Below are 14445 nucleotides of genomic sequence, written 5' to 3' on the forward strand. Positions count from 1 at the left end.
TCATACACACATCCACCTCCCATAACCTTTTATACGATCAGTGTATACAGATAGGACCACAGTGCTTCCCCTAACCTTGTGACTCCAGTATGTGTGTTTATGTGTAATACTGTCTATATACACAGTGAGAGAGAGTCACCCAGCCCTGGAGTCTTTAAACTCTGCAGCTCTAACAATATTTGGCAGCTGACCCACTGATCTGTTATAGCTTCCCTTTCCTTACCCTCTGTGAGTTGTATTCCCTTACAGTGTATAGTGACAGCTGTAACAAATCAGGTTTATAGATTTCCTGGTGTTTATTTTCCCTTAAGTGTTTTTCTAGTGGTATTTTTTGTTTAGTTTCTATTTTCACAGTTTTAATCTATAATATTTATATTTACATTGTTGTCTTATTTGTTGTTTTCAATAAACCCTAAACACTACATTCTAAGTGAAAATCATTGTGCTTCCATCAGCTCAGTTTAGTTAAAAACAGTATCCCTTTACAATTGGCATAAACATTAATTCTTTTGCTGCTAGTGTTTAAACATATCTATGCATGTTAGTTAAGGGCAACATATATAGTGTGTGCTAGTGTATGTGTGCAGATTATCATTCATTGCTCAGACATACACAGAACGTTTGACTATTGCACTATAACAGACACTGACATTTGAAAACACTACTAGCTGACATTTCACATTGCAAGGGACAATGTCTATGCTGCCTTTGTTAAGCCGGACTGCTCTTCGCCCATCGTGTGTGAAGCCATGGAACTGGCTTTGGCAAAGCAGATGTTGGTGTACCAAGCGCTCGCCAATGCCAAGCTGTAGGCTATTGGGCACACATCCCAGAAAAGAACCCATGGAATCCCTCAACACCCCACAGGGTGCCAAAGACTTTATCTATAGTCTTCATGCCACCGAGAGGAGTTGTCTTCTAAGGGAGCTGCACAGATTTGAGTCCATAGCAATTGCACAAGGTAAGCGGAAAATTGCTAAACTGTCAGGTGTCCTGAGTTTCTTGGCATAGCCACCCCCTTTTTTTATTTTTCTTTAAACCCTTAAGGACACATGACATGTCATGATTCCCTTTTATTCCAGAAGTTTGGTCCTTAAGGGGTTAAAGATCTTTTTTTTTTTTTTGTATTTGCTTCTGGTTTTATTTGCAATTTCTTTGCTTCTAACATACATAAACAGAGTTTTTGAGCAACGCAATTGTTTAAAAATTGTTGGCCACAGTAAGTTGAAAAATATTTCCAATCTGGGCTGAAGTTTGCAGTTCCCTTGTAAATTCTCCACAAATCAAAGTTAAGTAAAGTAAGTCAATATGTTCTCGTCTGTACCTTACATATATTCTGCAGGCTGACAAATCATCATAGGAATTGTATCCCCTGGAATATTTTATACTAATAGCCTGGAAGCCTCTGTTCTTAAAAATGGTAATGTTTTAATGCATTTTAATTTACTTCCTTTTTCTTTTTGTAAATTACAGATACATTTCTTGATAGAGCTAGCATGTCTTTTAAGTACTGCCGTACTTGTATTTTTATTATTCTGATATATAAAAAATTTTGGGTGATAAAGCTTCAAAGTTGGTACTAGATGCCTAACCCAGGTGTCCAGTTCTTGCTCTGGTTGCTCCGCCTCTGCTGGCTTAGATAATCAGTCCTGATTATCTCAGCCAATCAAATGCTTCATTGGGAGGCTAGTGCACATTCCCGGCTATGCCAATCAGCATCTCATCATAGAGATGCACTGAATCAATTCAGCTCCATGAGGAGTGTTAAGCATCTCCATATAAAGCATGGAGATGCTGAAGGTCAGTCCTACACTGTTTGTAGGACTGAACCCTAAAATCCTCTATAGTGGATGTCGAAGTCACAGTCACAAAAGGTGGTGTTAGGAGGCAATGTAAACATTACCTTTTCCCAGGAAAGGCAGCGTTTACACTAAGCCTGCAGGGACAGGGTCTCTGCCCAAGTTGTTGTGGTTCTGATGCCTATAGTGCACCTATGATGTACAAATCGTATTTGCTTGTGTGGGTGTGTAGAGTGCACCTTCGTTGGCTAACATATGTAAAGGTAGGCAAGCAGGTTTTTGTTTTATATGTAGAGGTTGGCAAACATTTTAAAATATTTTTTTATTGCAAAAAGCTCTGGTTATCCCCTTAAGGACACATGACGGAAATATTCCGTCATGATTCCCTTTTATTCGGGAGTTGTGTCCTTAAGGGGCTATAATGTCATTTTGTATGCCTGTCCTGGCATTTTCTGTAATGTGTCCCAGAATGCTTTGGGCTAATGCATCATCAGTAGAATCTGTTCAACTCTTGGGTCGCAGGTTCGAATCCCGGAAGCGTTGACTTAGCCCTTCATCCTTTCGTGGTAGATAAAATGAGTACCATTAAATTGGGTAATAGTAACAACCCCTGGATGTTGGGCTAAGGTAACATCCCCAGGACATACTTGAATACCAGAGTAATCTGAATGTACCTTTCGTGGTTAAATACTTTATTATTATTATTTTGTGTACAACGAGGTGTGAATTTCTCACTACCAACTTCCCGCAGAGTTCCCAAGGGAAGGAAAATACATCTAACAGACTGTTATGGTGATACATGGTTGCAGGAAATCTGAAATTCAGTGTCAGCAATTCGGGGCACACATACTTGTATCATGATCTTTCCAGTATTGTGATCTATACATAATCCCGTGTTTGCTTGTGATTGTCTCATACTATAAATAGATATAGAGAGAATGCGAGTTTGGTAAATTAAGTGTGCTATGTTTGGGATCCAAAATAAAAACCTAAAACTTGCTCTTACAGACGGTGATTAAAATAAATTCCGTTCATTTAACTATCTCCATTCAGTGCAAACATAAACATCCAGACGTTTGGAATTTAGTCAAAATTGTTCACTTTAATGTTTATGCCAGTTCTGTGCACTATTTTTTGATGTATAAAATGTACTCTGTTATATTCTGAAATGATCCATTTTTCTGCTCTGTTGGAGATTTTTTTTAATGGTTTAACCATTTATTAGAGAATAATTAAAATCAGTAATAATACTAGGAAAAATAAGTAACATTCACAATTTCAAGGATTTTCTTTATTCTTTAAATGGAAACTATAGGCTAGGAGTACAAAATTGTATTCTTAGCCTATAGTGCCCCCCTCACCCGTTGGCGTGCCCCCTCACCCGTTGGCGTGCCCCCTGCCAAAAAAAACCAAATCCAAAACAAAATTGAATTGAAAAATAAAAGGATGGAAGAGTTACAGTAAGGAATACTTTGAGAAAGTGAGTGTGACACTTTTGTAGAAAATCCACTGTGTATTTTTCAACTGAATACCACTCAAGTACAAATATATACACTGAATATTTAGTTATATACCGCAGTAGTGATCCAGTGTTTGTGTTCTGGCCTTTTTGTAATTTCCCCGGGGGCCTCCCAGGGTTAATAGTATGTGATTTTGAACTCAACACATTGGCGCTGTGGAGTAATCTGTCCCTAAATTGCGTTGGAACTATGCTGGCGATATGCTTTACACCATTTGTAAGTCCGGCAATGATGTATGTCCTCTGGTGACTTAAGAAAAATGTGTCAAGAAAATACAACGATTGGAAATAGTTGTTGAATTTAGAAGCATCTTAGGGATATTTAGCAGCAATTGTGATTTAGCTTTAGAATTCTCTATAAAATATAGTCACAATATTTAGGCAGTCAGCAGTGAGATATATTAAAAGCCCTGGCTTCCTGTGTTGTAAGGGTACAAGCCCTGAAAACTCTTTCTCCATTCACTCCGTGTTGTAACGTTTCACATTAAATAGCTTTCTTTTTCCAAAAAATGGTGTGAAGACATTTTGAGCAGGGCTAGTCTTGCAGGAAAGAACCTGCCGCCAATCCGCTAATTAATGTGAAGACATAGAGACCTTCTACAGTTGTTTCTGAAACGTACAGAACGAGCTCTCAAAAAAATAAAACACTTTTAGCTGATTATTAGTTTTTTTTTTTTTAACGATAGCAGGTACAGGCGGATTAATTCCAACATCATTATGACAAGATATGGTTGCACATTTTTGTGAACAGAATGTATACGAGTGGACAATAATATGAGATTAAATAAGAAAAGGAAAAATAAAAACAGAAACAAAACATTAGCTCTGCCATTAGAACTCTGCAGGTGCTTAGTAACACAGTATAAACAGGAGTGACAGTCTCAAGGGGTACACATGTTGGCTATTCTAGAGACTTTAGGTATTTTTCTGTTCAGCTCAGGTGTCCTGATGTCTGATTTTGTCTGTGTTGGCTGCATAGTGCCAGCCTGGCTGACAGTGTCGTGTAAGTACTCCTAGGCGGGCCGACTTTGGCTCCTCAGGCTAGTGGTATGGCTTGTGGTTTACTAGCACAGTCTGCGCGCGAGTAAGGTGTAGTAGGTGATACAACTTTGCTAGTACTGATATTTCGTTAACATCGAAGATATAGCAAATAAAATTGTACGGTAGGATAACTCTGCAATTAAACAGGGTGGCTCTGTATAGTAAGGATTAGTGCCATGTTGTGCCATTTGGTGGCATGGCTTGTGGTTCACTAGCACAGTCTGTGCACGAGTAGGCATAGTAGGTGATACAACTTTGCTTGTACTGACATTTCGTTAACTTCGAAGATATAGCAAACAAAATTGTACAGTAAGATAACTGCAATTAAACAGGGTGGCTCTGTATAGTAAGGATTAGCGCCATTTTACGTCTAATGACACTTAGTGATTGCGGCTGGGAGTAGTGAAGCACAATTTTTGTATCAGCGCAAGTGGGTACGTACAGTTTGTGTGCGCTAGGGCCACATATTGTGGTTGTTGGCTATGCCTCTTGGGAATAACGTTTATCTAGGTACCCCTGGGATGTGTTTGTCAAGCGCTGTAAGCTGAGTTAGCGAGGCTCTAAGTGTAATTGGGTGGTTGATGGTCAACAGGACGCAGCATGAAGTTTAGTTGTCTGATTAGGAGACCAAGAAAGGCAGGGGCCAACGTCTCTGCTAGCGTCAGCGTTTTGCTTAGGGACCAAATTTGCAGTGACATAGTTAATAGGGTACTTTTACTTTGACTTTTACGCCCCCCCTATACACGCAGTATAGCTCACCGTGAGCAGTTCAACCTATGTAAAGTGCTTCCCAATGCTTAGCTGTTGCTTTTTTGGCGTGTGAGGGTAAAGGGGTGGTTGAAGTGTACATTGAGTGCATTAACTGCGGCCACCGAGTCAGAGACACAGCGATAATGGGTCGCAACGTCTCTGATGAGGTACCCAATAACTGGTGAAAAAACAAACATTATAACCAATATCACAATAACATTGCCATAAATACCCAGCCGACTATATACAGATATGTCGTCTTTGCATCAATGCACTGTGGACATGTATTCTCTAGTGTCAATGCAGTTCAAGTTTTTGGTAAATGGTGTTAATACCACGTAGTGGGTGGCCTGAACAGTCCTCAGCTGTGCGTCTATGGAGGGTCTTGGGTGTTGCTTGATGGTGCTCCGGTCCGGCTGGGATCCGTTGTATTCCCGGGGTGCAGTGTGTTTGCAGGCAGCCCCAGCGTGTTGAGGAGCCGGGTTGGGTCCTCTCCTGCCGAAAGGGCCAGCACTGAGTCTCCGTGGGGCACCACCAGTGTGCCAGAGGCTCCCCATCTGTACCGGATGTTGTGATCTCTCAGGGCCCTGGTGATCGGTTGGAATCTGCGCCTTTCTACCAGAACCGTAAAAGGTAAGTCATCAAATAGTTTTATGTGGTGATTCTCCACGGTTACAGCGGCCTGGTTTCTGGAGCGAGATAGGAGGGCTGTTTTGACGGAGATGTCCCGTGTAACCACAATGGCATCTCGTGGGGCGTCCGCAGGAGCAGTAGGGGCCTTTCGGACCCGAAACACCGACAACAAAGGCTGCTCTCCCTTTTCTGCCCGTACCCCTAGTGTTCCCGCCACTTTAGTGGCAAAATCCATCAGGGCAGCTTGATTCACTGAATCCGTTATACCTCGGAGTCTGATATTTCTCCTACGGTGCCTGGCTTCCAAGGAGGCGACCGTTTTCGATAGTCTCTCAATCTGTAGAGACATATTGGTCACTTGTGTTTGGGTCTCAGCTAGTCGGCCCTCTCATTCACCTTCTCGGGATTCAGCTTCATCTAAGCGGTGTGTCAGGGTGCCGACCTCCGTTTGTATCCCTGCAAGGTCAGCTTTCCACACCGTCCGCAGGTCCAGAAGCAGACGTTTAATGTCCCCTTTGGTGGATGGGGATGTGTCAGTGTCTGAGTCCGCTTTTTGGTGTATGCTGCTGTGTGTCTGCGAGGCCACCGCGTCTTCCTCCCCCTCTGAGCCGCCTGAGGTACTTGAGCCTCGTGATCTGCTGGGGGCCATCTTGGTCTGGGCCTGAGGCCGCGGCCCGTCGAAAGACCTGCGGATATCGGTCTGATGGAGGTCCTCTGCGTAGGCTAATTTGCGGTGTTTGCGCCCCATCTTTATGTTGGAGGTATGGGTTGCGGATCAACACTATTTCTGCTCGTTTTCGTGGCTTTTTGGCTATTTTCCAGGTCCATGCGGCAGGAGCTCAGCATAGACACGTCTGGTCGTTTACTCTGCTGGCCACGCCCCCCCTGCTGATTATTAGTTTTACATGAAGGTGAAGATCATTAAATGAGATTAAATGTTTAATTGAGGTATAGGTGTCCAAATGAGATGATATGACCAGTTAAATGCTGTTCGTGGTTTTTCCTCTCAATACATAGGACATATTTATCAAGGCAGAGCAGGTGCTATTTTGGGTGCAACATTCTAAATGTTAAGATACACTCTAGTGGTTTCCATGGTGATTGGTCCTCCAGAACAGTGTCTGATTATGACTGTGTGTTTTCCTATGGGTCAAGACTGTAAAGGTGGCACTTCCAGCTGAAACAGGTCATTGGTTTCTATAGTGATTACTGCACGATTAGAATGTTGCCCTAGAATGGCTTTTTACCGATAATGCTATTCCTGATCATTTTTGACAAATCTGTTAATATTTAATTTAGGTAATAAAAAAATACAGACATTCGTCAGACGTTGAACACCTTGCATAAAAAAAGGTCAAATATCACTATTGTTTAGTGCTGAACAGCTTTTTCCTTTTCATTTCCTTTTTTTTTTTTTAAGTCTCTATCCATTCCCGGCTACCTGAAATCAGTCATTTTAATAAGGCTTTGGGAGAGCTGGTATCTAAAGCAGAAATCTTAAACTATCCATCCACGTCATTAAATTGGCACAGACGGTCATGTGAGTAGCAAATCTCTGGTACCTGCAATCTTTTAACTGTGGGTCCTTCTCGCATTATGCTGAATTCAAAGTAAATCCACTGTAAGATCTTGATTTTGCCTGTTTTCCAGACCCTGAAGAAAAATTGTATACTTCCATACCATTCTCTGTGAATGCTATGTGTGCGTGTCTGTAAATATATTTATTATTTTCTTACCCCTAGAGTTGGTATTATATGTGTTCCTCATTTTTGGGTCCTCTACCAGGGGGATGGAAGTTTGAGGGTACTGCACAGTATCTTAGCTGTTCCTAGAAGGGCACTCTTCTGAATGATCTCCGATATCCCACCTGGAATCTACTGAAGTCACTCTCCCACTTTGAGGTTTACAGCCCCGAGTGCTCCTATCACAGCTTGGGACTACTACTGCCTTCACTATCCACGTCCTTTATAACTCCTCTTTCAGTCCTTGCTATGTGTCCACCTTCTCATGTCCCCTTGAGATCAGCCTAGGTTGAATAACATCCAAAGTATTGCTGAGTGAGCCTCAATGGGAAGTCTTCAGGTCATTGAGGGTCCCTGTAAGGTAGGTTGGAGAGATTTCTCAGGTCTGGTGATCATTCTTGATGCAATTTCCTTGCTGCTCCTCCAGTTATGGAAAATGGTCACAGCAGTTGTAGCTCGTCGTTGACTCTTGTCATCTCCTATTTCTGACTATCATTAAACAAGACATTTACATTTTGTTTCTCACTATGCAGTCATTGCGGTTATCTTCTGGCTCTAGATCTTGACTTGTGAGATAAACCTTTAACGTATCCTCTTTCAGTCCTAAGTGCTATTTATATTCTTCATTTCTGGCATCAGAGTTGCAAACTTACATTACTCTCGTTTTGTATAAATTTACTAAAGGCAGTTTGTTGTTCTGTGCTTTTTATGCAGCTGCCACTCCCAATATTCTCAGCCATCCGCAGTGATGCTCGTTTAAGAGGAGTGCTAAGCACCATGGGACTGAATCCGTAGAGCTCTCTGTTCTAGAGGCTTGCATCCCTAGTTGGTAAAGGAAGTCTCGGTCCTGTAGCAGAGGAATAGTTTGATCATGTTCTGAAATCTGAGATCTGGGTGTGCTGTCATATGGCTTGTGTTCATTGTTTCCAGTTCTGGTTTTGGCCTGTGCGGCAGCAGTAAGGGAGGAGATGGCATGTGATCAAGGGAGAAGTACAGAAGTGTATGGAATGATTCAGAGTTCCCAAGCCGTATGACTGACTGATTACAGTTGATTATATAGGATGTCAGCATATTCTTTACTGCCTACTAACTGACAGAATTGTTTGTGGAAAAATCTTTAAACAAATATGAATACCGCACTCAAAAAGACCTTTGGGCAATAAAGCTTATTGCTAATCACGCTTTTAATTCAAAATATTTATTGTGTAAGTTTTAAATAAATTCATAAAGGTAATAGTATATCCTCATAGTGACACTCATTTCAAACTATTTACATATATACACACACACAGGACCCTCCTTCGTCTGTAATAAAGTTCATAGTATATACACGTCAATGTACAATAGGTAATGATCCAAAAAAACTAAGAAAAAATATAAGAAAAAATTATGAAAATGATGAATAATAAAAAAGGAGAAACAAAATGAAAAAATGAAAAAATAGAAAAAATCTAAAAAGTAGAAAAAAATAGAAAAAAGTAGTGATGAAACGAAAAATTGATGAAACAATCAAAATAGAGAAAAAAATAGAAAAAAATAGAAAAAATAATGCAGTCCTAACAAGATAGTAGTCCAGAATATAGTGCACTATATATATCACTTTATAATGGATGGATCTCACCAATGTGTCAGTAGCTGTATGGTGTCCGTGGTAGGAGGATGCTGTAGATTGCAGATAGTAATGTCCTGAAAGGGGATGAAAAAAAGGTGTTGAAAGTTTCCTGTTCGATGCACAGTAATCACTCCGGCATCAGTGGTCAGCCAGTCAGGTCACTAGGTACTCCTTTGAATGTACTGCTGTGTGATCCGGTCAGATAGGCAGGTCACTGGGTAATCTTTGAATGGGCGGGTAATCCTGTGGATGGGTTTGAATGGGCTACGCGCTCGGGACGTACGTGTCCCTTCGATGGCCCCTGTTCTCTCCGTCCCCTTTCAGGACATTACTATCTGCAATCTACAGCATCCTCCTACCACGGACACCATACAGCTACTGACACATTGGTGAGATCCATCCATTATAAAGTGATATATATAGTGCACTATATTCTGGACTACTATCTTGTTAGGACTGCATTATTTTTTCTATTTTTTTCTATTTTTTTCTCTATTTTGATTGTTTCATCAATTTTTCGTTTCATCACTACTTTTTTCTATTTTTTTCTACTTTTTAGATTTTTTCTATTTTTTCATTTTTTCATTTTGTTTCTCCTTTTTTATTATTCATCATTTTCATAATTTTTTCTTATATTTTTTCTTAGTTTTTTTGGATCATTACCTATTGTACATTGACGTGTATATACTATGAACTTTATTACAGACGAAGGAGGGTCCTGTGTGTGTGTATATATGTAAATAGTTTGAAATGAGTGTCACTATGAGGATATACTATTACCTTTATGAATTTATTTAAAACTTACACAATAAATATTTTGAATTAAAAGCGTGATTAGCAATAAGCTTTATTGCCCAAAGGTCTTTTTGAGTGCGGTATTCATATTTGTTTATGATTATGATTAGGAGGTTGTTGTGGGGTTAAGCCTCGAATACCTGCACCTTGCGTAATTGAGTGCCAGCACACAGTGTGTTTTTGAAAAATCTTTAAACTCCAATCATGAAAATTGGACTTGGTCTTCTGATATCACCTTCTGTGTCACTTTTTTTTTTTTAAATAATTGATCAAGGTTTGCAGTGTCGAAAAAAGAAAACACAGCTGATAGGAGAGTGCAAAACAGATACAACTCCTTATCGTCACTGACAGTCTTGCATTTTTTTTTTTCCCAGAATTTTTTTTTCAATTATGATTATCAATAGAATTGTATGTGTATTATACACATACATTGTATTGTATTATACACGCATGTGTATTTGAGGTGTGAAAAATAAAATTTAAATGTAGAAATCGAAACTTCACTATCCTACAATTAGGCGTCTCCATCTTGGCTCCCTGTCTGTCATTGTTATAAGCTCTGTCCTTTGCTCCTGGCAGCCATCAAAGAGAAAGCATACAGAGGAGAAACAAAACAATGCTTCTAATACTCCTCATTTGCATTGTGTGTCCTGGCTGTGCCTGGACAGAGTGGATTTTTGATGTCATTTTGTAAATCTTTAATATAGATATTAAAGGGTCACTATAGTCACTAGAACAACTACATCTTATTGAATTTGTTCTGGTGAGTAAAATCATTACCATCAGGCTTTTTGCTGTAAACACTGTCTTTTCAGAGAAAATGCAGTGTTTACATTACAGCCTAGTGATAACTTCACTGACCACTCCTTAGATGGCTGTTAGAGATCCTTCCTGGGTCATGGCTGCCTAAAATGCATCCAAACATTCAGAATCTCCGCCCTCTGCATGCAGACACTGAACTTTCCTCATAGAGATTCATTGATTCAATTCATCTCTATGAGGAGATGCTGATTGGCCAGGACTGTTTGAATTGTGCTGGCTCTGCCCCTGATCTGCCTCTTTGTCAGTCTCCGCTAATCCTATGGGGAAGCACTGTGATTGGATCAGGCCACCACTTCTGATGATGTCTTGGTCTAAAGGAAACCGTGGCAAAGTAAGCAGCTCCCGACTTGAATACAAGTAAGATTTTATTATATTGAGGGGGCCAGGGGGGCTATATGGTGGTTTTAACCCTATAGGGTCAGGAATACATGTTTGTGTTCCTGACCTTATAGTGCTCCTTTAAAAGAAAATTGTGCTCCCATGAGAAATGGTTTACACAAGTAATAAGTGATTTTCAGTGTTTTATTTGATGACTTAAACGTCAGAGAAGTGACCATTCCTCTTTAAGCCATACTAGATTTAATTACTCCAGAGCTGTATAGAGTTCCCAGTACTAAATACTGCCAGTGGCGTACATACCAGGGTCGCAGGGGTCGCGGCTGCGACCGGGCGCGGCCCACCAGGGGGCCTGGCCGCCCCTGCGACCCTGTATGAACGCCACTGGGCCAGCCTCTTCTCCTGGGGGCCCCAGGAGCCGGCCACCTCCGGGCCCCCCGAGGCTGGCCCTGCTTACACCCGGCGGCCGGTCAGGCTGGTGCGCGAGGGAGCACTCTCCCCTGAGTGCTTCCTCTTCAGCTCCCTCGCGCACCGCACTGATACTGGAACCAGAAGATGACGTCATCTTCCGGCGCCGGTATCCCTACGCGGCGCGCGAGGGAGCTGAAGAGGAAGCACTCAGGGGAGAGTGCTCCCTCGCGCACCAGCCTGACCGGCCGCCTAGGAGCACAGCAGCACCACTGGAACCCAGGGAATCCCCTCAGCACTCCCAAAGGTAGGGAGGCTGGGGGGATTAAATAAAAAAAAATGTGTAAGTGTGTGTGAGTGTAAGTGTGTGTGAGTGTAAGTGTGTGTGAGTGTTAGTGTGTGTGAGTGTTAGTGTGTGTGAGTGTTAGTGTGTGTGAGTGTTAGTGTGGGGGAGTGTAAGTGTGGGGGGAGTGTGAGTGTGGGGGGAGTGTGAGTGTGGGGGGAGTGTGAGTGTGTGGGGGGAGTGTGAGTGTGTGGGGGGAGTGTGAGTGTGTGGGGGGGAGTGTGAGTGTGTGGGGGGAGTGTGAGTGTGTGGGGGGAGTGTGAGTGTGTGGGGGGAGTGTGAGTGTGTGGGGGGGAGTGTGAGTGTGTGGGGGGGAGTGTGAGTGTGTGGGGGGGAGTGTGAGTGTGTGGGGGGGAGTGTGAGTGTGTGGGGGGGAGTGTGAGTGTGTGGGGGGGAGTGTGAGTGTGTGGGGGGGAGTGTGAGTGTGGGGGGGAGTGTGAGTGTGGGGGGGGAGTGTGAGTGGGGGGGGAGTGTGAGTGTGGGGGGGGAGTGTGAGTGTGGGGGGGGAGTGTGAGTGTGGGGGGGGAGTGTGAGTGTGGGGGGGGAGTGTGAGTGTGGGGGGGGAGTGTGAGCGTGGGGGGGGAGTGTGAGCGTGGGGGGGAGTGTGAGCGTGGGGGGGGAGTGTGAGTGTGGGGGGGAGTGTGAGTGTGGGGGGGGAGTGTGTAAGTGTGTGGGGGGGAGTGTGTGAGTGTGTGGGGGAGTGTGTGAGTGTGTGGGGGAGTGTGTGAGTGTGTGGGGGAGTGTGTGAGTGTGTGGGGGAGTGTGTGAGTGTGTGGGGGAGTGTGTGAGTGTGTGTGGGGGAGTGTGAGTGTGTGGGGGAGTGTGAGTGTGTGGGGGAGTGTGGGGGAGTGTGTGAGTGTGTGGGGGAGTGTGTGGGGGAGTGTGTGGGGGAGTGTGTGGGGGAGTGTGTGGGGGAGTGTGTGGGGGAGTGTGTGGGGGAGTGTGTGTGTGTGTGAGGGAGTGTGTGTGTGTGAGGGAGTGTGTGTGTGTGAGGGAGTGTGTGTGTGTGAGGGAGTGTGTGTGTGTGAGGGAGTGTGTGTGTGGGTGTGGGTGTGTGTTGGTGTTTGTGTCTGCTAGTGAGTGTTAGTGAGTCTGTTTGATGTCTGTTAGTGAGTGTTAGTGAGTCTGTTTGATGTCTGTTAGTGAGTGTGTGTTTGTCAGTGAGTGTGTTTTGTAAGTGAGTGTGTATGTATGTCTGCCGCTGAGTGTGTCTCTGTCAGTAAATGTGTGTGTCTGTTAGCTAGTGTGTATGCATTTGTTCGTGAGAGTGTGTGTGTCTTCAGCACTTACCTTCCTCCAGCGCCGGACTCCCATGGCGCTGGGGATCCCTCCGCCTCTCAGCTCCGAATGCGCATGCACGGCAAGAGCCGTGCACGCATTCAAACCGCCCATAGGAAAGCATTACTCAATGCTTTCCTATGGACGTTCAGTGTCTTAAAATGGCGGAAGCGCCTCTAGCAGCCACTTCCTCAGTGAGACAGCCACTAGAGGCTGGATTAAACCTCAGTGAAACATAGCAGTTTCTCTGAAACTGCTATGCTTTCAGCTGCAGGGTTAAAACTAGAGGGACCTGACACCCAGACCACTTCATCAAGCTGATGTGATCTGGGAGTCTGTAGCGGTCCTTTAAGTGTGTGTGCATCTGCATGCACTGGCGTACATTCCGCCGTCGCAGCCCTGCAACCCCTGCGACCAGGTGCCCGCCGCCATGTGTTGCTGCCCCGGCCCGCGCAGAGTAAGCGCGAGGAGGGGGGGGCCCACAGATCAATTTTCGCACCGGGGCCCCATGGGTCATGTGTATGCCACTGAATACTGCATACGTTGTCATGGTGCTTGAAGTGTCTCTTTAAATGCTGCATAGAATAGGGAAGATTTATCAAGGCAGAGCAGGTGCTATTTTGGGTGCAAAATTCTAAATGTTAAGATACATTCTACTGGTTTCCATGGTGATTGGTCCTCCAGAACAGTGCTTGATTATGCCTCTGTGTTTTCCTATGGGTCAAGACTGTAAATACTGAATTTGGGGAGAGAAGAGAGATACATGAATTTGCTAACAGAAGCATTCAAAATGATTATACATGTCTAAAAAACATGTCATAATAATTTAGGATGTATATAGTGTTAAAACGAATGGTAAAATATGGCCATCATTATGGGTATGTTTGTGTCTCTCCAATACTGAAACCATTAACGTCTCATTATCAGTGATTTGCTGTAAATGGTGGTTATTTTGGCTGTATGGTTCCTTTTCTCCCAGTACATGTTTAGATGTCAAGCTGCCATCTCTAAGTCTTGCTGTCATTATCTGAAATTGTATTTTGATGGAATCTAGAGATACTGAGGAGCTCATTACTTGATTACCTCTGCTGCTCGAGGTTTTGAACTTGCAACTACGGTCTATCAGACACAGACCTCTTATAAATTCAAAATTCAACATATTGTTTTTGTCCTCAATCTATCCAGTTTTGTATTTAAATTTTGCATCCGGTTTTGTGATTCCAAGGGAAAACAAAAACCGCTATGAATTGTTTCAAGATGGTTTTTATACCTCTTGTTGATGATTCTTCGTGTTTACTTTTTCATTTAAATGTCAACTAAAATAGCCAAGCTGAATTAAACATTTTCCGAAGCATCTATTTCAGCCT

General features: G+C 43.1%; 1 protein-coding gene across 2 annotated transcripts in view; it reads left to right on the forward strand.

Moving 5' to 3' along the window:
- The first annotated feature begins 325 nt into the window (after positions 1-325).
- TMEM65 (transmembrane protein 65) overlaps positions 326-14445 on the forward strand; it is a 61083-nt gene continuing 46963 nt past the window's right edge. For both annotated transcript variants that reach the window (XM_063451085.1, XM_063451086.1), the window contains exon 1: positions 326-961. In XM_063451085.1, coding sequence (XP_063307155.1) covers positions 694-961 — 268 coding nt within the window. In that variant the 5' untranslated portion in view covers positions 326-693. The remainder of the gene's footprint in view (positions 962-14445) is intronic.

The sequence above is a fragment of the Pelobates fuscus genome, chromosome 4 (genome assembly GCF_036172605.1).
Source record: "Pelobates fuscus isolate aPelFus1 chromosome 4, aPelFus1.pri, whole genome shotgun sequence".
In the NCBI taxonomy this organism is placed as follows: Eukaryota; Metazoa; Chordata; class Amphibia; order Anura; family Pelobatidae; genus Pelobates; species Pelobates fuscus.